This window comes from Callionymus lyra, chromosome 13 (assembly GCF_982586985.1).
Source record: "Callionymus lyra chromosome 13, fCalLyr1.hap1.1, whole genome shotgun sequence".
Classification (NCBI taxonomy): Eukaryota; Metazoa; Chordata; class Actinopteri; order Syngnathiformes; family Callionymidae; genus Callionymus; species Callionymus lyra.
Genome location: NC_141830.1, coordinates 14,294,648 through 14,316,009, shown reverse-complemented (window position 1 = coordinate 14,316,009; position 21,362 = coordinate 14,294,648). Strand labels below are relative to the sequence as shown.

The following is a 21,362-nucleotide window of genomic DNA, read 5'->3' as shown; positions in this document are numbered from 1 at the left end:
CCTTTATTTTTATATTATTTTTTTTCTATATTTATTTGTAATTTTTGTTGCCACACAAAATTCCAGTGTCTTGTTTAAAATAAGTATTTTAGATTACTATTTTTGGACATATTTCTGACAGGAAAACTTAATTGAAGATTTAAAAAGACACGTTAGGTAGAATGATCTTTACATTGTCAATTCATTTTTATTGAGTCAGACATGAAGATACTGAAGCCAGTGGTCATAATGTTATGGCATCTAAATATCCTTGTTCTATGCAATGGAGACCGGATGTGTGGTCATGATGTAACAAAAGGTAAATGATGCTCTTCTCTTGTAATCCATGTTGAGCTGCTTACCGTGGTCACGTGAGCCAACCTACTCTTACGCAACCTCTGACATGGCAAGCTGCACTAACTCCATCCTACCAGCAGATGGAGTCCTCGTCAACGGCAGCGAAATAAGCGTGCGCGAGTACCGTAGGGGCTGATGTTAGGGATGAGGGGCGGCTGTAAAAAAATACCCGGATAAGACCGTAAACAAGAAGTACCGAGAGGAGAAGCAGAGAAATCACCTGCCAGAGGAAGATAGGAGGCGATGAACAAGGGTGAGTAACATCTTAGATCGATGCTGTCATAACTTGTTATATCATAGCGAGATATAGAGGAGGATGTCACGTGATGTTGCAGGTGCTCCCTTACTTCATAGTCACAGATGATGTTCTCATTTCATTCCGATCCGTTTTATACATTTCATGTCAAAAAAGGAGCCATTGTATCGCATCCGATCTGTCGCGCGCACGTCGCACGTCTCCATGAGGGTCGCCCACGTCCTGCATCACCTCTGACACACACGCTAAATAATACATTTGATTTATTCATTTATATATTCAATATTCCAGCTGGAGAGGATTTATGCAGATGGAATTGCCCAATTTTAAAATGTAATTTGTTTACTTATCGTTTACATAGAGTAGAGGTATAACTGTGTAATTCAAATATATGAGAACCATCAGCAAACATGGCTTTAATTCCAGCGGTTACAAGTTTACAAAATGAATAACCAAAGCATGATTTATTTGATCTCAAAAGCACTAAACTTTAAATTCAAATGCCTGCCTGGATTTTTTTGATTTATTTTTTATGTAAAAACGGACATACAGTAGTGTGAGAATAGGTGCTATTTCTGTTTTAGGACGTCTTTGAGATTTAAAAACAAAATCTGAAACACTTTTCGGCGTTTCCCATCAAGCATTGCCAGAGTCAGTCTCCTCCTCCACCTGACCCTGTGTTGATCATCCTCTCTAGTCACATGTCTCTTCTTCTGTCCTTTATTTAAATATTCATGAACCTCATGAAACAGTTAATGATAAAAAATATATATATTTATTGAACCGGCTATAAATAGGAATCTAATATAGATTCATACTTGTCTTAAATATTGGTTTACTTTTTATTATTATTATAATAAATGGTACCCTTAACCTTAATATCAGAAAGGGAGGGAATAATAAAGTTGAATTCCTTGTTTGGAAATGCTTAATAAACATGAATTGATTTATTGGTGCCAATATAAACATAATGACATCATTGTTATCAGCAAATGAATATGACAAAGATAATAAAAAAAAAAAGTTATTTAACATTGTTAACTGTTAACACAACTTTAAATTGTAAGTCCCAACGAATAACTTGCAGACAACAACTAGTTCACTTATAAAATCTGTTTATTATTCTTCAAAAGCTATAATATTTTAATATAATGTTCCTCAGTGATATATGTTGTTTTATTAAAAACATTTAGAAAAGAAAAGGGAAATGCAATTGGAGTTAATGGCAAACAATGAGATCGTTTCTACAAGGGAAGCCATGGCAAGTTTCTTCAGCTCTTCACACACGCTTGGGTAGAACTACGCCCGTCTTCTTTACAATAAAGCTAACTTACTTACAAAAATTCCCGAAGGAGACCTCCAGAGGGATCAATAAAGTTTTATTTATATATATATATATATATATATATATATTTTCTTACATTTTTTTTGCTTACTGCAACGGTTTAGCTAACAAGGCGACCCAGAAGCGGAGGATAATAAGTTACCAGGCAGGAAGTTCACAAAATACAGTTAAATAATCACACAAAAACACAATGCAACACACAAAACGTTCTCACTTAAAAAGCAGAAGTCCAAGAAAACAAGGCAAGGGTGCCTGCAAAGTGCAAGATCCACTACAAAACGCAAAACTGTAATCCAGAACTCACCAAAAGAAAAACAATTGCTGACAGGAAAAAAACAGTCAGCAGGTTAGTGTCCAAGACGGAAAGTTGGTTCACTAGGTGAACAACTGAGAGCTTTACCGATGGTCCAGAGAAAACTTGCTGACAGCGACTCAGGCCCGGAGCAGAATCTTTATGCAGATCCACTGATTGATGGTCGACAGCCGTGGATCTTGCCAAGCATCGCCCTCACAAACTGTCAAGATAGCAACGAAACACAGGAAAAGGACTGTACAAAATAAAAGCCCCAGAAAGGGAAACATGACACTGATGTTTTCATGACCTCTTTTATTCGTACAGGCCAAAAGTAAAACAAACCAGATCAGGTTTTAAAGCAAGTTCTCATTTTAGGCTAAAACAATACGTCATGTCCAGCGACACAATATCCATACGTCATATCGGATGCACTTGACTTTCAAGCCAACCAACCGTTCGGGGCCACATGTAGCGATGCCGTTGATTCGCTGAAATGTGTTTGACTAAAAACGTTTAACAAGTGACTGTACAACGCAGTACAATCCTTCAAGTGAATAGCAGGGATTATAATTAGATATCTGTTGAGGGAAAAAGTTGAAAAGTACTGATAAGTACTAAGTTTAAACATGTGACATGGTTCAGCCAATCAGTGGCGTTGTCACCCGGACACATTCTGGTTGAGGTGAAAGTTCGTCTTTTTGTTGCGATTCTCGCGTGATCAAGTGTCAACTAGAGTATTGTGAGGCGTTTTCTTATGGTCAATTCTGTGATCTTTATGGTTAGAGTACAACACTGTTTGGTGTGGACTTTCAATAAGTACTACAATACTGGCATTGAAAAACTCTTACATTCCACATTAAATTACTTGGTTAAATGACTTTTCCTAATCTGACCATCTGACTTCTCCATCTGTTTTATCCTCTTTACCTCCTCTCATCTGTTTAGATCGTTGACCCCAAGATTCAATTCCTAAGATACTCATCACAAAATAAAACTAAAATAGGTTTCCTTTAGGTGCTTGGTTGCCCTGGTGACTCCCTTGCTGCACAAAGATTGGATAATTAATATTCATTAATAAGTATGCAGCTGTGTTCTATATGTGTCTTCACATATATGATTATTCTGCCGCCCTTTTCTTCGCTGCTCATGAGTCACCCTTCGCTCCCAGCAGTTTTGTCCTCAACTCTGGTCCATGACTATAATGGAGAACATAACAGTCTTCGTGTCCTCACGTCGCTTGTTTATTCATGAGATGATAATATGCCGGCAGATAAACTGTGACAGGGTGACAGAAATGACCCAGGTTAGCAGGGACGAGATCCACTTAAAGTTAATACTATCGCGAGTCGAAATTCAATGTCATTAGACTAAAGCGAAGTCTCGCGTTTTAAAGGATCCATTTAATCTGAGGATTACGTTTTTTTATTTGGTCAACAAAATGTAATCTGGAAATTGGATTTGTTACGTTATTATGAACCAACTAAGCCTTTCAAATTCTGCTGAATACAATGACTGCCACCTCTGTGTGGAGTTTCTATGTGTCGTTTTTGTGTGGGTTTACTCCGTGCACTCCGGTTTCCTCCCACAGTCCAAATCAAACAGAGGTTAATTGAGTTCGTCAAATTGTCTGTAGGCGTGATTGTGCGCCGCTTGTTTTTGCAGCGACCCTGCTAAGGGAAGAAAATAAATGAAGTAAATGAATGACATTGGGAAGTAGAAAACAATCATATATTTTGAGGACCAAAACGATTGAAACTCCAAAAGAATACGGCTACGTAAGACCTTGAAGAGAATCTTCTTTTTTGCTTCTAAATCCTTGACTCAAGAATATATTTATAATCACATTTAAATGTGTCTCTAATGCTAAATTTAGAAGCTCTCTGATACAAGTCTCCAGTGTCTCCGTCCTCACACTTATAGCAGGAGTTGTTCAGACCAGAGCACTCCGCCATGCCTGGCTGGGCAGACATACATAGTTGGACACAAAGACAGCTCATTCAGCCCATGACATAACTGCCCCTCCACTGTCAGTGCTCGGCGTCTGACTTCTCTCTCTTTCTCTGGTTTTGTCTGATTTAAGGAACGTTGACGTGCAGGCGGACCTGATACAGGTTTTTTTTTGAAGAGCAATTCCATGGTATTCCCGACAGACCGCCTTGACGCCACACACCGGTGCATTGACACATTCATGCACGAGAGGAGAGATTAATCTGAGCCGGCGCTGGACATTATTCAACCCCGACCGCTCGCTGGAGAGTCGGCGCAGGATTAAATCACATGAGAGCAGGACCTCCTACAAGTTCATTCACAAGCGTTTTTTCGCGAGAGGAGATTTAAAAACTCAACGAAAAGAACAACCTTCTGAGCCACCTGCCAAAGTGACGGAGGTAATGGGTAACAAGAACACCACGGCGCCGAAAGGTCCTGGTGAAGGAGCGACACAGAACGGCGAGGTCAACGGTGTCTCTGGTAAGACTTCTCACCTGCTTTTGCTTTCATTTGGTCACATGCTGCCTCGACGAGATTTGTCTAGATCGTAATTCTGCAGTGATTCTGTATTGTGGCTTTTCTTGTGGGTGAAGTTCCTATGATGGTCAACTATAAACTAGCTAAACGACTAGTCATTAATTGTTAGTCTAAGTTCCTTCTTTTGGAGGATTGACTGAAATAATGTCTTTATATTAATCAACATCAATATCTTAGTAGTGCTTTAGGACAACAGCATTCTTTGTAATATACCTTTGCAATGATCACATTATTCACAAAATGATTTAACCCCTTGCATACTTCTGTAGCACAACATACTTTGGCAACATCCTTAAGACATAAAACATAGCTTGACACAAGTTTCTTACAGCAATCTACAGGTGTATCAGCCCATTTGTCACAAGCAAAAGCCTCCGGTTATTGACATTCTTGGTCTTGTTGTTTTTGGGGATATAAATCTGGCAATAACAGAATCCTCCAGCCATTCTTCTGCGTTCAAGCTATGGTAGATTCTTGTGATTATTGTCCTTCTTGAAGGTTCACTCTCCTTTGCACCCAAGATCTCTTGGTGCTGAGTTTAGCTAATGACACTCACTGAAGATTCCCTGTGTCTGAAGAAGCGAAACAGAAGCAAAAATTACTAAACCCTCGCCACGATTAACTGAAGACAAGGTGTTCTTTTCTTTCACCCCCAGACGTCATTGCTCCGTAGGCCTAAAACCTTTCGTCTCATCATGACAACAGTATCCCAAAACCTTTGTGTTTTTTTTGTTGGCATACTAGAGTCAACTCTGCATGTTCTTCAGCCGTGGGGTGCACAGGGGAGTTCTGCCATAGCAGTTTGAATTTAATTGTCTGGCCTGCAACCTGAGCACCTCCCTCGTGGACAGAACCCTTTTTTCTACTGCGCCCAGGTAGCGTTCCCACTGTGCCTTTAGACTTAAATTAGCCGATGATGTTCCCGATTGTGTCTCTCAACATATTCTTTTATGAGGAGAAACTACCACCTCTCTTGACTTCGTTGAGCAGCTCAGTCTCACAGTCCTTAGAAAAAAATAAACTCAAGTGTGTCTCTTGTTCTTAAGAGTATTTATCTTTAAGGGTTTAATCATTTTGTCAGGAAGAAAATCCCAAAAAGGACATGTGTTTCTGTAAAAAAACGTTGCTTTAGTTTCATTTAGATCATTTACAATTCTTTCAAGATTTCATTAAGGACAAGATTAATAATATAAATTCCCTAAAACACTTGTGGGGGGTTGTGGCCTGCCATCGTCTCCTTTTTGTCACTGTAGTCTCCCTCGACACCATGGTGGATGCAGAAAGAATTACGCCATTATCATAGGAGGAAAAAACAAGACTAGGTGTAACTGAAAAGATGGTGATAAAACAAGATACAAAAAAAAATGCTGAAATATGGTAATTAAAATGTGAAAAGCCTTTTTTTTATTTTGTTACCTCAAATATACTTTCACTGCATTGGGTTGACACGTGTAAGTGTGGTGTGTTCAAGAATGTAGGAACAGTTATGGTGCATTTAATACTGTTTGACAAATACAGTTGAATGACAAAAAAAACAAAATGTAATTCAATTTTTTAATTTTTTGCGCTTTAAATCTGGGGTTACAGAGATGGTAATAAGATCATGCTTGTAATAATTACGTTGCTAATGTTGACTAATATTGTAACATTTGTTTCTGAAAATGTAATCAAAGTCAGTTTTCCAAGAGAGCGTGGAATATAGAGAGAAAGGTAGACTTTATTAATCCCTCTGGAGATCTCCTTTGGGAAATTAGATTTTTAGATTAGATCATTATTAGAGTGATTTATTATTATTTATCATATAATTAGATTATTATTAGTAGTAGTAGTAGTAGAATAAAAAGAGATAATAATTGTATATTTATATTTGTCCCACTGGAAGTTGAATGAATATCGATGATTAGTGTGTTAAAAATGTTACTTTCATTTAAAATTTCTGGAGAACAAAAACAGAAATTTAATTGTTCTGTTTTGTCACAACCTACCACCAAACAGTGTCATGTTAATCTGATCTAATCTTATCTAATCTAATATAAATTCTTCTTTGTGACAAAGGTGTCTGTTACAGACACCAAGGTCAGTTGTTTACACTTGGATTATTTTTTTTTTTTCATTACATAATTGAACACTTTGCTGAATTATTGAACATCAGTTATTTAAGATTAGAGACCACAGATCAGGTGTTTTCATTTGTGGCTAAATCAGATGTATTGGTCTGCTCCATTATAATGATATCACCTTTGTTCCCCCTAAAGTTCATAGAATTCTCTCTTGATATTCCTGGGAGCGTCCCAATAGTGTTTCTGTTGTTTGTTTCTAGGAAATGTCTCTACGGATGGATCGACGCCCCTCGGCCCAGAGCTGCTGGCGTCCCTTCAGGCTCTCGGAGAAAACACTGACTACACACTGCTGCCACAATCTCTCCACCAGGTGTGTGTTAGATAAGTGTAACACAAATATTTTTCTCTCTGCCTGGTCCAGAGCGCATATTAGTCTTTATTTAGCCATCACCAACCTTGTGTGTTGTGTGTGTACATCTGTGCTTTCATCTGCTCTGACATTTCTTCTCACTGACCCGATTTTACACTCTCGGCCACGACAAATAAATTCAAAGCTGAACTGTTTATTAAACAGATGCTTCACCTCCAGAACACATCCTAAAAGTCCTTCTGGGAGCTGTAACTAGACATTTGTGTGGCTAACAGAGCAGCTGTTGCAATAATGTGTGAATCACAAGATCCTTCATTTTTAAGTCTTGATATAAATACAAAATCTTCATGGTGGATCCATTGACCATACGTACATTTCTCAACCACATGGGCTTTTAATTTGAAACCCAACTCTGTTGCAAGTAGTGTAAATAAACTTCAAAATAAATACAAGATTTGAAGCTTTTAGTTAAAGTGCCTGAATTTCTTTTTAAATCATTGGCAGGATTGAAATATATCTATAACAATAATGCAACATTATTGTAATATAAAAAAGAAGATAACATCTTTATTTATATTTGTTTGTACATAAAAATAAATATCGTTTGAAATATTTACTTTTTAATTCTTTATTTTCAACCTTCATATCATGATTATAATGCAAATTAACATTTTAAATGTTGGTTTTATAAATTAAACATGGACTTGTGTGGTAAAACCAATTAATTTTTTAATGCCATTTCACTTTTCCTTGATTTTCTGGAACTCCTGTTGTGTTCTCAGTATTATCTTGACCTTTAAGGTATATATTTTATTGAGTATTGTTTTGATTGTTTCAGCGCTTTGTGAAACCTGGTCTGGGAAAGCGCTATATAAATACAAATGACTTACTTACTTAATATCATTGGATACAAAAGGCCTTCTTTGTATGACATTTAATAAAAATTATGATAATTCTCCACCTAATTGTACTTTTATAACTTTTGCTTTTCACATGAGTATAAGTGCATGATGGGAAAAGTCTACCACTGCCTAATCCCCTGAAAAGTACTAGCATGTGACTTGACAGGTTGAATCTCAGCACGAGATATCTTGCTCTTTGAGCTCTTTCATTTTCCACATTCCAAAGGTGAACTTGTGCAGAATAATTCATAAAGGAGAAAATCACATAAAGCTTTTGTTTCCCCACAGATGGCCGAAGCATGTTCACTCCAGGAGAATTGTATCCTTCTCATGTCTGTGCACCGACCCAGGTCATTATCTATAGATTTTACAAGAATTTGATAGAATTTAGATTCATATTTAAAAGGCTAAAAGAACCTCCCAGCAACAGAAGTTGTGCTTTAATTCACTGACTTCAGATCAGTTGGCCATTAAGTTGCTGCAGCTGGAGAAGCTGTACCATGAACGTCTCCTCTCCAACCTCTCGGCCCTGCAGGACACCTGGGGTAACCACCTAAAAAAAAACACTTAATCTAAGGTGTCAAGTAGAAGTGATCGACAATAAATCTTTATTTTCTGCTCAGAGCAACAGAGAAGAGAGAAAAACACCGACAACAGTTTGTCGTCAGATGAAGATGAAAGTGAGGAGCACATCCAGACCCTGAGTCAGATCTGCAGGACGCACCATCGGTAAGAAACCCTTCTACTGAATGTTTTTAATATTTCTTCATAAACATGAAACGAGGCCGACAGGAAGGGGTTGTGATTTCCTGAATTTCCTTTAGTGTCCCATCTTTGCTGCAACTTGTCTGGTATGTTATTGTAGCCCAGAGTCATTTGGCACTGGTGCAACTGGTTTTCGGAACAATGTCCGGGAGAATATTGAAGCTTTTCATAAGTCAAACCACACCCAGCATGAGTTCATCTTCATCCTCTCTGTGCCTCTTCTTCGACTAATCGTGCCACCTTCTTTTTTAACTACTTCATCCTTACCCACGTGGACTCACCAAGACCTTGTCTCGACAAGCAACAGGTAAGAAGGAAACCCTTCAGCTGGTTTTACTGGTCAAACAATAAGACATTGTCAACTGTCTCTTGTGCAGAAAATACTGGATGACATTCAGAGAAAAGCAGAGACACTTCAATCGCTTCAGGAGAAAGGTAAACCAAGCCTTAACCCTATGAGACAAAATGTGGGTCAGGGGCCATATGGGGCCCCTATACAGCTATCTACTGTAAAATCAAGCACTTAACATGACTTTATTTGCATTTACGTGTTGTGTTATGTTCTTTTTTATCATCTTATTAAATCAATTGTCACCTGGATGATACAGTAAACGATGTAAATGTTGACGATTGCCAACTGCGAAATGGAGAATGTAAGGACATTGCAGTTAGATTAGTCAGCCACTAGTGGAGCCAGAAACATACTTTTTACATTCTATGGATTGGGGCTTTTACAATTGTTAAATGTTTAAAACCATGCATCAAAGGGTAGATGGTGCAAAAGTCCAGGGCTATAATCTGAGATCTTAGGGTCTAGAAAGATGGTTCACTGATCTAGACCATCTAAATCCTCTACTTAAGTTCATATGAGAATGTTTGTCACTCTCAGGGCACCAGGAGGAAGAGGAGGAGGAGGAGGAAGTGACGGTTGACGAGGGGGAGACATGTGAAGAAGGACATGAGGTTGGAGAGGAAGAAGTGTGTGAGGAGACACCTGAGGAGGAGGATGTGAAGGTGGAGTGGCCTTCAGGAGTCCCTCAGGCTTCAGAGAAGGATCTGGCCAAACTGTCAACCACAGAGGGGGTGAGAATGATCCACGACTCAAGTGTCTGAACTGATACTTTCACCACACTTGACTGGACATTACACTTGCTAACTGGCCACACATTTGATGAATACGTGTCCAGGGGTGATAGTTAAAGTGATAGCAAACTCATTTTTCTACTCACCCTCATGTCGACTATGGGTTGGGATTATTTTCAGAGAAATCTGTTCCTTTTTAGAGTTATAGGTAAAAATGTACATCAAGTTTAATAAGCGACTGGGGTCAGTGGCCCAACATCCTCCAAAAAGACACTTAAAAATATCCGTATACCTCAATACTGCTCGTCTGTAACGTCCATCTTGTATTGAAGCCTCGATGAGAAGAATTGTTCCGTAAAAAATAAAACAAGTCTATTTTTAACGCTCGTTTGTGGAAGTGAGAGTAAATATCGCAAGCGGTTCAGTGTAGACAGCAGACTGTGTGCACACTTTACAAATTAACATACTTTTTTGTCTATAACTCTATAACTAAAGAAGCTGAAAATTGGTCGACATGAGGGTGAGTAGAAAATGAGTTAAGTTTGAATTTTGGTTGAACTAACCCTTTAAATTTAAAGTGTTCAATAAATGCTTACTCATGTTTGGAACAAAAAATACTTGTGTTTTATTTAGAATTTTATACAGCTACAAACTCACAGTAATGCTGAGAGACATTAGTAATGTAATTTATTATTTGGAGAAAATAATAAAAGCCCTAACTTAAAGCACCACTAAAGAAAGTGAAATATACGAGCAATACAACTTCAGTAATTAATATCTCAACATTTATTTTTTACTTAACTTAACAAGTCACCTAGTGATAAGTTAATGCAGCACAAACAAATGTCAGTGTTTTCCATACATTTGGTCCAACGATGGTCCTTAAGCCATTAGTTAATATGTCAGAATTAATCAAAATATGACATTCTTGATTAATCTATGCGTTAAGTTGGCTCAAACACATCAGGTATTCTCAACCGTACACTCATTTTTCAGCATCTTGCCATTGTAAGGACTCCTTCCATGAACCCCCCTCAGCTTTCAAGACCTTTACCCACACCCTCAGAGCTAAATATTTTCATATGGATTTTAGACTCTGCTTCATAGTTGGAATGAAATCAGACTTCCTCCAAACAAGCCGTTAACACTGAAGGCACGATGAGGTCACAGCCGTGTCGGTTACATAATCCAGCGGAGGCTTGACAGGGTGGGACACGGGTGGGACTCTTTTCTATCGCGGTTTGTTTTCCTTCCATTAATCTATTACTAACTCAACGTCATCCCCTTTTATTCAGCACAGCCCTTGGATTTCCCCGCAAACCAGCACACAAGAAGTCGTGAGCAAAACAATGCATTATATCTGGAGGCTGACTTCTGCCTCTAGTGGTGAAGGGCAACACTGCAGCTCAGTGGTGTATATTACGTCACAGCATGACGCCTCACACTGACACTGGAAGGACACGTTGTATCTTTCAAGCACTGAGAACAATGAAGAATAACAAATACATCTTTAAGCTCCACATTCTTTATTTTAAAATTAATAGTGAAGTGAATAGCACTCGTAGATCATTTTTTAAATAAATAAACAGATACATATCACAAATATATTGAGTACAGCTGATTAAAAAACATCTTCTCTTTTCCAGAGTTTATCCCCTGATGGCCTGGTTTCTATTCTGAAGAGGAGGAGAGCATCTCTTGATGGACTTCCTCCTCCCAGCACCATCGTGAAAGACACCTCCAAACGTAAAGTTCACTTCAGTGAGCCGGACGACTGCACAGAACACTTCACAGGTACACTGTCCATAAAAATATGAGGCCCTTGCTGATGTGAAATACAACTTTCTCTACTTTTTATTACTTAATAATTGATGGGGCGAAGTTTGAAATAGTCTGAGGAAGACAAAGTACTGTCTGTGATCAACATACAGACCTTTTTACTGCAGATGAATACAGCTCTTTATGTTCTTATGTTTTATTCCTTTTTTCATTTTAATTTGTACTTATTGTGGTTATACATTGCTGTCAAGATAAATTGAGAAAATATTTGCAAAAATAACCAATATTTACTAATTTAGTCCATAGTTGTTTTAAAAAAAAATAATATAATGGATAGTTAGTAAAAGTTTACCAATATTTTTCTGAAAGAGTAAAACTAATGTTGGAAAAAAGGGAATTTGATGGGAATGTTTGGTAAAGGAGATCCAACACAGAAAATACACATTTGTACCTTGACTGCTTAAAAAAATGTTGATTTATTTTTAATAATTATTTGTATCCCTTGTAAAGATATTTTCCCAGTTATCTATATTTTAACTCAGTGTCTAATTGTGATGCAACAAAGAGGATTGAATTGCCTCAAGGGTGTAAAATTAATTGGGTTCCTTCTCCTAGATGAAGTCGGTGGGGATTCCTGCCTGATCCTTCTTCTTCTCTGCATCATCACAGTCATCATCAGTGTGGGGGGCACCGCTCTCTACTGCACCCTGGTGGACAAGTACTCCAACATTTGCACTGACTTCACCCAAAACATTGACTTTTTCGTCAACAGCGTTGGGCGGTTCTTCGGAGGGCTCGGACACCTGCTGCCCTACAGGACTTAGTGCTAACAGGACCGACCTCTGGAGTCATGATTTAGATGCTGCTCCGGCAGAAACTGCCGCACAAGGCCTTGACATTCGTGTCCAGGCTGCTCAAGAGCAAGAGCACAAGACGTGTGCATGTCGACTTTCCTCTCATTCTCTTGTACTGAAGTTTTATCTGAACTCTCGACTATATTTATACCTATTTATCTGTTTCCCACTTTTGTATATTTTGTCTGCCACAAGAGTCAAATGATAAGTAATGTGATTGTTTCTGCAGCCTTTAATGTACTTGTGAATTAAACAAATTGATATGCCATAGATATATGTAACGCGTCTGCATCAGACAACAATAGTCTTCAATGTTAAATAGTTGATTTATTTTCATTTCTTTCTTCAAAAATTCAACATGTCCACTATGGATCATACCTCAGTGCACTAGAATACTTTCACATTCCTACTCACGGGTGGAGAGTGCAAGGAGCATCTGTGTTGAGTCAGATTTTGTGTGCAACTAAACATGTTTAAAATAGAGAACAACCTCAGAATAGTGCTGTTAAGTGATGATGAAATGTCTATTACGCATCCACTCATGACTGGTTAAGAAAACCGTCCAGTCCTTGACGGAAGAAAATCTCATTTAAGTCAAGCAAACAAGCCCTAAATGCCAAACAAACTACAACAACAAAAAAACCAATCTGACACTATTTGATGCTAAAACCAGATTGTAAACATTATTATTAGCATTATTAAAGGGTATAATAAATCAGGGAAGTCAAACTTCAGTGAGCAAGGGGCCAAAATGTAAAACTCAAAACACACCAGGGGCTGAGGATGAAAAGCAGAATGACTTTTCAGTCTCTATATTAACTATCAATGACTAATTTAAACATCGAGCTTCTCTTTCCCAACATCACCATCTTACGAAAAAATGTGAGTACAAGAACCAATAATGAATCTTTCAACACTGACTCAAGACAAGCAAGCATAGAGTTTGACTCCATGTTCTAAATAACAATCTACAGCAGAGATGTTTGTACTTTCTTGGTTTACAAACTACTTTTAAAACCACCATAGTGGCTTACAAAGGTTCATTATTTATTTATATTTATTTACTTAACCTGAAGTCATTCTTCTAACTAGCCACCGTCATAAAGAGCAAATACAGATGTTCACTCTTTTGTTTGAGTTTCTTCATCTCCCTGAGCTCTGTGATCTACTTTCACTATATTCCATCTGGTCTAAATGTTTAATCGAAGTTTAAGATCTAAAACCAAAAAAAACAATTGAGTTTTGTTGCCAGTTGAGCAGATTTAAGTTGCGATCAGCATGTTTCTGTTGTGCTATTTTTGTTGTACTGTTACTAAGAATAGTTTTGTATGATGTATTTTCTAAGTCACATCTCTTACCTTTGATTTTGTCCCTTTGTACCTTTTCTGCATTTCACTGCCTGCATTTATTAATTTCTCTGTTGTGTTCAAGGGAATAGAAAAAAAGTTTGACTACCTAATGTTTGCCTCTTCTTTTCTGAAGGGCTATTCTGCTTTCTTTTTTTTCTTGTGGGTTATTTATGAGCAATATATTATTATTTTAGTATATATTTATTATAACTGGGCTCTCCAACTGCTCCCTAGTCTGAGACCGGATTTACCTCCTGGTAAGACAACAAAAATAGAATAAAATAAAACATATTCCACCATAAAAATGTTGAATACCCATCTTCAAAGTATCAAAAGTATAATTAAATATTTCAGTCACTGAGATACAAAGACATTTCCCAAAGGGTTGCGTTGAAAACTGGGAATTTGGTGAGAAACTGGATAAAAAGACATAATTTTGTAAACAGATGTACAATAAAAGAACATTATCATGATGGAAAAACAATGTTAAAATGAAGGCATCATCCTGAGAAATGTGTAACATAAAGATGTCAGTTAAAACCCTCAATGGTGAGTGAATAAAATACCAACGACCTAAAAACAAGAGCAAATACATTTATATAATAATTTTACATGTTAGAAAACAAATAATTTAAAAATAATCCCAATACAAAATGGTCATAGTGACCCCATTTAAAAATCATAGTTAATAGTCAATATTAAATATATATATTTCCCAATTATTTGTTTTACCTACTAGTACATTTGCTTATCTTGTTTTACGGAATATAGGGTGAATACACGTATTTCCATACGTAAACACACATTTATGTCTGAATTAGCGAATTAATGGAGTGTATTTATAAACGTTTAAACGTATATCAATATTCGTTGTTAATTATTTTCCAAACACTTGTTGTTTGGTATCCCATAATAGTCGGGCTTCTCCAAATTCCCGCCACCGAGGATCATTACTGTTATTATTTCACCTTTTTGCCTATATGTAGGAACATACCATCTAAAAAGTGTGCCTTTTATTCGCGTTTACTTCATAGTAATATTAATGTATACTGATTGGAAAGTTGTAAAAAAAATAAAAAAGGAATGCCACTTTGTATTTAAGTGTAATTTAAGAAAAAGTTACGCTCAAATTACTTTCATTCCAACTATTTTATAAGTGGTTCGTTCCATCGTCAGCCACGCAACAACCAATCAGAAAGCAAGACCAAAAAAAATAAGGCGGGATCATCGTAGGAAGTGACGTACGTGTAACTATCTAACAAACGTAAAATAACAATAATGGCCGCCGTTCCATCCCGCAGACCTTACCATGTTATTATTTTCGGTGCCACCGGGTTCACCGGCAAGTTCGTAGTCGAGGAAGTAGCTCGATACGCCAAGGTTTCCGGCGGTGTCACCTTAAAATGGGCTGTAGCTGGAAGAAGCAGAAAGCGCCTGCAGGAGGTGCTGGAACGAGCAGCCAGAAGTCTGTGTATGTCTCTTGACCAACTCTTTTACTGTCGTAATATATATAATATAATAATATATCAGTGACAGGATACTACTGCTTGGAAAAACGTTTGAAAATAGTTTCCTAAGCTACAACCTTGACATTGGTGATGGAGTTTAATTGAATATAGTGGTGATCGACTTACCATATAATACAAAAAAAAAGTGTTGCTAGGAAGCAATTGCATGAGTGACAAAACATTACATTCCCAGCATCCTTGTGAGATAATAATTGTGTACTTTTTATGTCTATTACCAGCCATGCCAGAGCTGCGGACTGATGTAGAAGTCATAGTAGCTGATGTCTCCATTGACGAGTCTCTGGCCACCATGTGTCAACAAGGCCTGGTGATCCTCAACTGTGTTGGACCTGTAAGCAGTTCTTTTATCTCATGGTCAACCCCTTTTTCTAATTACACGGTTTTATGTTTCCAGTATAGGTTTTATGGTGAGCCTGTGGTCAAAGCATGTGTAGAGAATGGAGCTCACTACATAGACATATGTGGCGAGCCTCAGGTAAGACTGTAAATTGTGAGGCTCTGTACGTACTTTCAATCATCCTTTTTTTTTTTTTAGTTTCTGGAGCGTATGCAGTTTGAATACCACAACAAAGCATTGGACAAAGGAGTGTATGTGATCGGCAGCTGTGGGTTTGACTCTATTCCTGCGGACTTGGGGATCATCTACACACAAAGGCAATTCAAAGGTTGGAAAGAAATCTATTTACAGTTATAACAGGTCTTACGTTTTAGTTTTATTAGTAAATCTTAGCAGTAGAGTATATTTTATCACATACATATCATGAAGACGTACTCGCAAGCACTCAATTACAAACGACAAACAAATAAAACTCTTCAGTAATTTGATTAACCTGTTGGTGTTAAAGGACAACTAATGTAACAACCCAACTGACTCACTCGCATGTTTCAAATGTTTAAGTTTTTTTTTATCTCTAAGATAAAGTAAGTCTCTCAACATAAGGATGTTTTCAACTTATTACTTTATAAAGTAAAGTACCCCGTCTGAAATCCTGGCAAGCGAGTCCATTATGACGTAATAATGGCCTCACTTCTCCTCAAGCCAGTTGTTATCACGTCCACTTTGTTTATACAATGAGTCCCTGGGAGGTAGAAACTTCCGGGATTGATGATATGCGGTAACAAATCCTAGGTGCTGATGACCAATCACAGCAGAGTGGGTGTTGTTATTGTAAACAAGATTTAATCTCCAGAAAAAAAAAAGGTTTTCAGTTGGCGGGGCTTAATCACATTTTCTAAGGTAAATATTTCAATAAAGAGAGTTTTGTACAAACAGAGACATACTGACGAGTACAATAGAGGTCCAAGATCAATTTACGAGGTACTTTCTGTAAATTTACACATTAGTTGATCTTTTATGATTATGTAAGTGTTTATTATTGCATCCTATCACCACCAACAATGAACTAAAAATTACAAGGACTAAAAAAGATATATCTTTATCATTTAGAATGTTCAGAACAGTGTTTGTGAGCCACACATTTTACAGTTTTTACATTTGATTTCAGGAACATTGACTGCAGTGGAGAGCTTCCTATCAATAAACGCTGGTCCTGAGGTAATGTTGCCGTTCTAATGGGGGTATTTAAAAATAAAGTGGATTTAAAAATGAAAATGAAAATATGAGTCATTAATGGATACACTAAAGAGCCCAATGACAGTTGCTTGCTTAGTCAGAACACTTAGGCAATATTAGGCAAAATGCATTTTTCAAATGTGTTTATTTAAATGCAGCAGAATATTATAACAAAAACAAACATTAAGTACCTTGTTTGCAACTATTAAATACTCACTGAGTGCGCCAGAGAAGAGAAAAGTAAGTTCTAAGAAGCTTAAACAACATGATAATCAAGCTAGCATACATGGGAATTCTACTGTGATGATGAAAGATAAAAGTTGACTAATTGAATTTCTGTGTCTGTATTCCTCCTTCAGGGCTTAACTGGTCATGATGCCACTTGGCAGTCGGCTGTACACGGCTTTGCAGACGCTGGATCTCTCTTCAAGTTGAGGAAGAAGTTTGGACATAAGCCGCTGCCCATCGTCGGAGCCAAAGTAACAAAGAGGTGCAGAGTTACTGACTGATTCTAACTGAAGCTTATGTATCAAAAAGAGAGGTCAACAGTCAGAGCATCTTATCATGCAATACTTGAAACCACAGAGAGACGTATACCTTTTCATACATTACATCTGTAAATAACACACCAGGAGGTCTTTGAAATGGTGTGAAAATGAAAGATACAGATTCAGGCTAGAAGAGCCTCTCAGACTTTCACTGTAATGAGATGTGATCTTTGTGGAGGCCACAAGCAATTCAGAGACAGATTTAGAGGACAATCAACGGACCAGATTAGTTTTCACAGGTTTCTACGGTGCTGATGGTTCAGGCCGCTGGCGTCATCTCTGAAATGTTTGTCCACACAGGGGCTCGGTGTTTTTCAGCAAGGAGATTCAGCAGTACGCCATTCCATTCATGGGCTCCGACCCCTCGGTGGTCAAGAGAACGCAGCGGTTTCTTCACGAGGAGCAACACCTCTCTCCAGTAAGACGCATCTTGTCGAACACCACCTTTCTTGCCTTATAGAAAACAAAATTGTGGGGGGAAAGTGTTGCTCCAAAGGAAATAATAATTGCTCAAACATTGTGACTGAAATGAATAATAATTTGCCAGGTTTTTATTTTGATTGTATGGCTGTAGAATTGTTAAAAATCTTCCTTGTAACATATAGGTCATGGCACATGACAGCCTCATGGAGTTATTCAAATAAAAACTTTTTTTTAAATATACTTGTAAAGTTACAATTACCTCAAGATCCAAACATTTAATCTCCAAATGTTTTCCAGAAACATATTTACAGTTCTCAACATCTACTGTTGTAAACTCAAAAATGAGCATAACACGCATCAATGTATTTTATGCAACAATCTGCCTGCAATCTTTTGGACTGGCTAGAGAGGAAATCCTGAATATTATCCCACTCGGCTTTACTTCCTATGAACAGCCAAATCCACTTAACACTGATTAACTGAATGGAGAAAAACTATATATTTTCAATCTTAGGCAATAAACAGAAAAATATAGTCATAACAATACAGTTTGAGTTATTCAAAAGTAATCTTAAACAATGTAACTATTATAAAATAAGGTAAAAGAACCTTAAAAATCTTTAAGGCAGAAAGATAAAAAAAATAAAAGTATAAAAAATAAAGCGGTTGCAGATGGCTGAGAAGTCACGTGATCACTCGTCGGAAAAGGTTCATTGACAGATTTTAAGTCACAGAAAAAAAAAACCACACATTTTACAAAGTGTAAAATTAGTTTTAGTATAATAGTTTTTACAAGAATAATTCCTTTAAAATACAAATCAATAGGGTACAAGTTCTCAAATGTATTATTTGCAATCACAAAATTCAATGCTCCAAATGCACAAGTCACAGCTTCTACCTTAACTGGGATTCAGGTAATGAGCCGATGTCTGTTGGAAAATGACACTAACCAATCAGAGTGCTCCAACACCGGGTGGTAAAAAATAAAATCAAGAAAAATTAAAGGAAATTATGAGTGTAATTTTCAAGTATTTTTAAACAGGTGTAGTTGTACTACCGTATGGTTTGAGTGGGAAAAATCAGTCCTGCAACAACTGAAATAAACTTACAGTATTCAACTATAAATCTTTGGAAAGATTATATTTTGATCGCTGGAATTATTGTTCCTGAACAAATCCAATTTTCTTATTTTGTGTCATTATGCCTTCAAACCCTGCAGCAGAAAATTACACTTCAGTGCTTTCAATTATTTGGCAGAAAATAACAAACCTGCGTTAAGTTGTGTCGACTGCACGCAAGGCAATGAGAATGTGTAGTTGGAGATTTTCAAATAGATAGTTTTGTGTTGAAGATGTTTAACTTCACTCTTCTATTGAGGTCATCCAAGACCTTCATCAAATGCTGTCCTTTAAACTGTCGCCACCTTCCAGCCAAGAGTAAACACAGTATGATGATTCATCCGGAGTGATTCATCGTCTCCTCCCTGCTTCTCATTGCCCCCCTGACATCTCATCTGTGCCCCCCTCACTCCTATCTTCTCCTTCATCGCCTCCTCAACTTCCCACTTTCACTTCCTGACTGCCAACTGCTTCCCCATCTCCCTCCTCAGGTCCAGTACACAGCCTACGTAGGGGTCGGGGGACCCTTCTCAGTTTTCAAGTTCTTCTGTGGCGGATTCCTCTTCTGGTTCCTGGTCAAGTTCAGGCTGGGCAGGAGGATCCTCACTCAGGTATTTTCAATGATCCCGTAAACTGGCTTTAAGACCCCGGATCCCATATTTGGGATTAAGATTAGATCTGGAGATCCAATTCTAATTTTAGACATTTTAAGTGGATGGGTGGCAACACAGTTTTTCACTCCCCCAGGGGGCCGGATATGACCACTTGAATGAACCATTGCACGAGTTTACAAACTGAGGTTACACCATTAGGAGAAGTGGTTGATCTGGGTGACGATAAACTGTCATGAAAGCCTATGGTTGTTCAGTTTCCTGTCATGTGACTTGTTCGATCTGCCTTCCACAGTTCCCTCGGTTTTTCTCCTTTGGCTTATTCAGCAAAACTGGTCCGACCATGAAGCAGGTTAGTCTACTCACATGTCTTGTTCATCGGCTGGGGATCCTTTAAATCTAAGACCATTGTGAGCCATGATCTGTTGTGGTGAAGAAAGAGCTCAGCCAAGAGACAAGGCTCTCGATTTATGGATTAGTTTACATTCCTACCCTTCATGATGTTGATTGGAAGAACAAGCTCATGTTGCTCAAATTGATGTAAAATAGCAATAGTATCGGATTATAGATACTTTTAGTTTCTTTCTCACCTTTAGAAGACTTATCAAGACCGGTCCACCTGGCTTTCTCTTGTATTCCTTTGTAGATTCTCAACTTTCTACCTCGAAAAAGACTTGACCTGCTCTCAAATTAAATTGAATTAAACTTTGTTTACTTTATAAAATTGCATAAATAGTTTTTTATTACATTGTTATACTTGTAGTGTTTACAAAATACTGCGTGTGGTTTCATCTCCTCAGATAGAAGACTCCTGCTTCAGCTTGACGTTTTTCGGTGAGGGGTACAAAGAGGGTTCTGACCCGTCCCAGGGGCCACCTGATGCCAAAATCTGCACACAAGTCATCGGGGCAGGTAGGATCTGCTGACCATCAAACTTGATTACTTGACTCTGGGATATGTTTTTCGGAACAGAACCGGGTTACGTGGCAACGCCGTCCGCGATGGTTCAAGCTGCCGTCACCATGATAGAGGAAGTTCACTCGCTTCCTAAAAGGTCTGTTGCAAGTTTTGTTTTCTGGTCTCCAATCAAGGCGGTTGAGTGACAGTTTCTTTGACAGGGGAGGGGTCTACACGCCGGGAGCAGCCTTCAGCAACACACGTCTGATCGAGCGACTTCAAGACCACGGCGTCAAGTTCTCATTGAAACATAACTGAGCTAGAACCACCACATCTGGGTCTGAGTTTAACGAGTGACGTTTAAACACTGTAGACTTCCCTTAACACGGTTTTTAAACCCTTCAGAAATCAATCAATTTTACTTTGATTACCTGAATGTCAAATCCTCTCGCTCTCTAGAAGATCCAGAATCAATCAATGATTGTATTCAATAAATGCAGCTGCGCCTACGAGAGTCATGTTGTGCAACATGATCAAGTAACATTAATCCAGATACTAATTGAAAAAAGATTTTCTGTCATTATTATTATTTATTTATTTTCTTGCCTTATTGTGACTGAAAAACATAGTATTTATTGACAAAAACATATCCACACTGATTAAACATTTTTAATGGATATGTGTAGTTTGTTGTAGCACTCAAGCACCTGTCAATAATAATAAAGAAACGACTTGCGTAATAA

General features: G+C 37.8%; 2 protein-coding genes across 2 annotated transcripts; both read left to right on the top strand.

Annotated features, from left to right (window-relative positions):
* The first annotated feature begins 516 nt into the window (after positions 1–516).
* On the top strand, positions 517–14,030 carry cnstb (consortin, connexin sorting protein b). Its single transcript, XM_087806228.1, has 11 exons — positions 517–589; positions 4,313–4,701; positions 7,079–7,188; positions 8,379–8,409; positions 8,549–8,635; positions 8,714–8,819; positions 9,141–9,162; positions 9,233–9,290; positions 9,745–9,938; positions 11,585–11,732; positions 12,333–14,030. Exons 2-11 carry the CDS (start codon positions 4,623–4,625, stop codon positions 12,539–12,541), a joined length of 1,044 nt encoding a protein of 347 aa, XP_087662354.1. The 5' UTR covers positions 517–589; positions 4,313–4,622; the 3' UTR covers positions 12,542–14,030.
* Positions 14,031–15,192: 1,162 nt separating this feature from the next.
* On the top strand, positions 15,193–21,362 carry sccpdhb (saccharopine dehydrogenase b). The gene is made up of 12 exons (XM_087806137.1): positions 15,193–15,391; positions 15,668–15,780; positions 15,844–15,924; positions 15,985–16,114; positions 16,955–17,004; positions 17,382–17,512; positions 17,871–17,988; positions 19,603–19,722; positions 20,018–20,074; positions 20,523–20,634; positions 20,695–20,776; positions 20,841–21,362. Exons 1-12 carry the CDS (start codon positions 15,199–15,201, stop codon positions 20,935–20,937), a joined length of 1,284 nt encoding a protein of 427 aa, XP_087662263.1. The 5' UTR covers positions 15,193–15,198; the 3' UTR covers positions 20,938–21,362.

What these genes read in the sequence shown, in the direction of transcription:
- cnstb (XM_087806228.1), top strand. Translation starts at nt 4,623, where the DNA reads ATGGGTAACAAGAACACCACGGCGCCGAAAGGTCCTGGTGAAGGAGCG. An exon ending in GGCCCTGCAGGACACCTGGG is followed by an intron (nt 8,636 to 8,713) that starts GTAACCACCTAA and finishes TTTTCTGCTCAG; the next exon opens with AGCAACAGAGAAGAGAGAAA. An exon ending in AACTGTCAACCACAGAGGGG is followed by an intron (nt 9,939 to 11,584) that starts GTGAGAATGATC and finishes TCTCTTTTCCAG; the next exon opens with AGTTTATCCCCTGATGGCCT.
- sccpdhb (XM_087806137.1), top strand. Translation starts at nt 15,199, where the DNA reads ATGGCCGCCGTTCCATCCCGCAGACCTTACCATGTTATTATTTTCGGT. An exon ending in TCCTCAACTGTGTTGGACCT is followed by an intron (nt 15,781 to 15,843) that starts GTAAGCAGTTCT and finishes TTATGTTTCCAG; the next exon opens with TATAGGTTTTATGGTGAGCC. An exon ending in GTTCACTCGCTTCCTAAAAG is followed by an intron (nt 20,777 to 20,840) that starts GTCTGTTGCAAG and finishes TTTCTTTGACAG; the next exon opens with GGGAGGGGTCTACACGCCGG.